Here is a 1,944-nt window from a genome sequence, read left to right as displayed (position 1 = left end):
TTCCTTTGATACCCTCTTTGCCAGTCGTGACTGTTACCGTTGCTGCTCCTCCCCAGGTTGTTTCTACTCCCCAAGCTATTTTTACTATTTCTATAGTTCCTCCTTCTTCAGTTCCTACTTCAACTATCCATAATACCGAGGTTGGTTCCTCAAGTAGAGGTGAAGCTATAAGGCAAGTTACTATTGAAGTTCCAGCTGAGGGTAACCTTTTGAGGAAATCGTCGAGCTGACGTGTGGTTGAAACCTTTGATTGGTCTAATTGAAAGAGCTAAACTTGATGGCTATAGTTCCTTGACTTTGATGAACGATATAGTGCATGCTTCTTTAAAGGTATCCCTTTTTAAAACTTTACCTTTTTTCTATTTTCAGGATTCTCATTTCCCCCCCTTTTTAGGTCAATCTAATTAGCACGGAGATGATGAAGAGGGTTTCCCTCTCAGAGAAATTAGCATGTGACTACCAAGCGGAGGCGAATAATTGGAAGGAACAGTTTGAAAGTCTTCAAATCGACATGGAAATATCAGAAGAGAGTAAATGTACCTTAGAGCAGCAGGTAAGGGTTTTAACTTCAGAGTTGGTGGTTGAAAAGGTTTCATCAAATCAAGCAGGTGAAGAGAAGAATCTTCTTGAAACCTCTTTTTCCAAGCAACTCTCCAAGGCAAGTGAGGAGATCAGAGAGTTGAAGACTCTCTTAGGTAAGAAAGAAGCATATGCTGGTGAACTCGTGCAGACTCTGACTCAAACTCAAAAAGACTTCCGGGTATCTTCTGATAAAGTTCGTTCCTTGGAAAATTCATATGCTTTTCTTCAAACTTCTTATGATTCTGCCTTGGCTGAGAATGAGAAGCTAACAAATAAAATTGCTGACTGGGAAAGAGATTACGAGATTCTTGAAGATAAAACCGCAATTGAAATGAGTTGGGCGTTTTTAAATTCTCGCCATGATACCCTTGTTGAAGTTAGCTAGCACAATTTTAACTTAGAATCTGAGTTAGCCAAAATCAAAGAGACTATTGAAAAGACTCAGCATAGCCAAGACTTTCCTTCTCCCGTGGCTGAAGCTTCTGGCGATGTTGAAGATGATATGGGTACCCCAATTCCTTCAAGTCAAATTGAGCCTGCTGCTGCTGAAGACCCTGCTTTGGTTCCTTCTTCAACTCCTCAGTGACAAGTCAATGATGCGTGACTTTTTTTTTTCTTTTTCTTTGGTGGAATGTGGTTGCAACCCTTGGTCTTTTTTGAGGGTTTGTAACACTAAGTCCCCAGACCTTTTTTGGGGCATTTTGTATAAGAAACTCTTAGTTTATGACTAAGTTCATACTTAGTCTAGACTTTTTAATATTAAGAAGTTTTCGTAGCTATTTGAACTTCTGTCTTGCCTTTATATTTAAAGACTTATTCGATAATTTGCACTTTTATTTTGTAAAATGCTTTCTTAATTCCATGAATGTTTTAGATCAATCATGAATTTTATAAAAGAGGTCCCTTTAATATTCGACACTTAATGAAGAAGACGTCTCAACTTCATAATGGTGTTAATGTACGATAAAAGAAATAGGAATACACATGTTTTTTTGGAATAACTTCGACAAGTTTTTATTTGAACTTTGTCAATTTCTACCTTACATGTATTTAAGTAACTTCTATAACTTTTTCGTATCTGTTTTCCTTACAACAGATTTCAAAAACGAAAACAACACACATGTTTTTATTTATAACCCATTTCAGTATATTGCCTTTAACCTAACTATGATAAGGTTTTTATTTGGCCTTAGCTTGTAACTTTGCTCTTAGCTTGTAACTTTGCTCTGCACTTGATTCATTCAATGAGTAAACTTTTCAGGCTTGAAATTTGATTATCTCCCAATCTTCTTTGCCTTCTTTATACATATGTCCATGTATATTATATAGTCCCCCAAGTGTTTGAGCTTTGAAGTATGAAGT

General features: G+C 36.7%; 1 protein-coding gene across 1 annotated transcript; it reads left to right on the top strand.

Annotated features, from left to right (window-relative positions):
• Positions 1-415: 415 nt before the first annotated feature.
• LOC104231959 (uncharacterized) lies at positions 416-1,168 on the top strand. Its single transcript, XM_009785043.1, has 2 exons — positions 416-917; positions 984-1,168. The coding sequence occupies exons 1-2, from the start codon at positions 416-418 to the stop codon at positions 1,166-1,168; spliced, it is 687 nt and encodes a 228-aa protein (XP_009783345.1).
• The last annotated feature ends 776 nt before the right edge of the window (positions 1,169-1,944 follow it).

This window comes from Nicotiana sylvestris, chromosome 7, assembly GCF_000393655.2.
Source record: "Nicotiana sylvestris chromosome 7, ASM39365v2, whole genome shotgun sequence".
Taxonomy (NCBI): Eukaryota; Viridiplantae; Streptophyta; class Magnoliopsida; order Solanales; family Solanaceae; genus Nicotiana; species Nicotiana sylvestris.
Note: the sequence above shows the minus strand (reverse complement) of the source record. Positions and strands in the feature narration are given on the sequence as shown.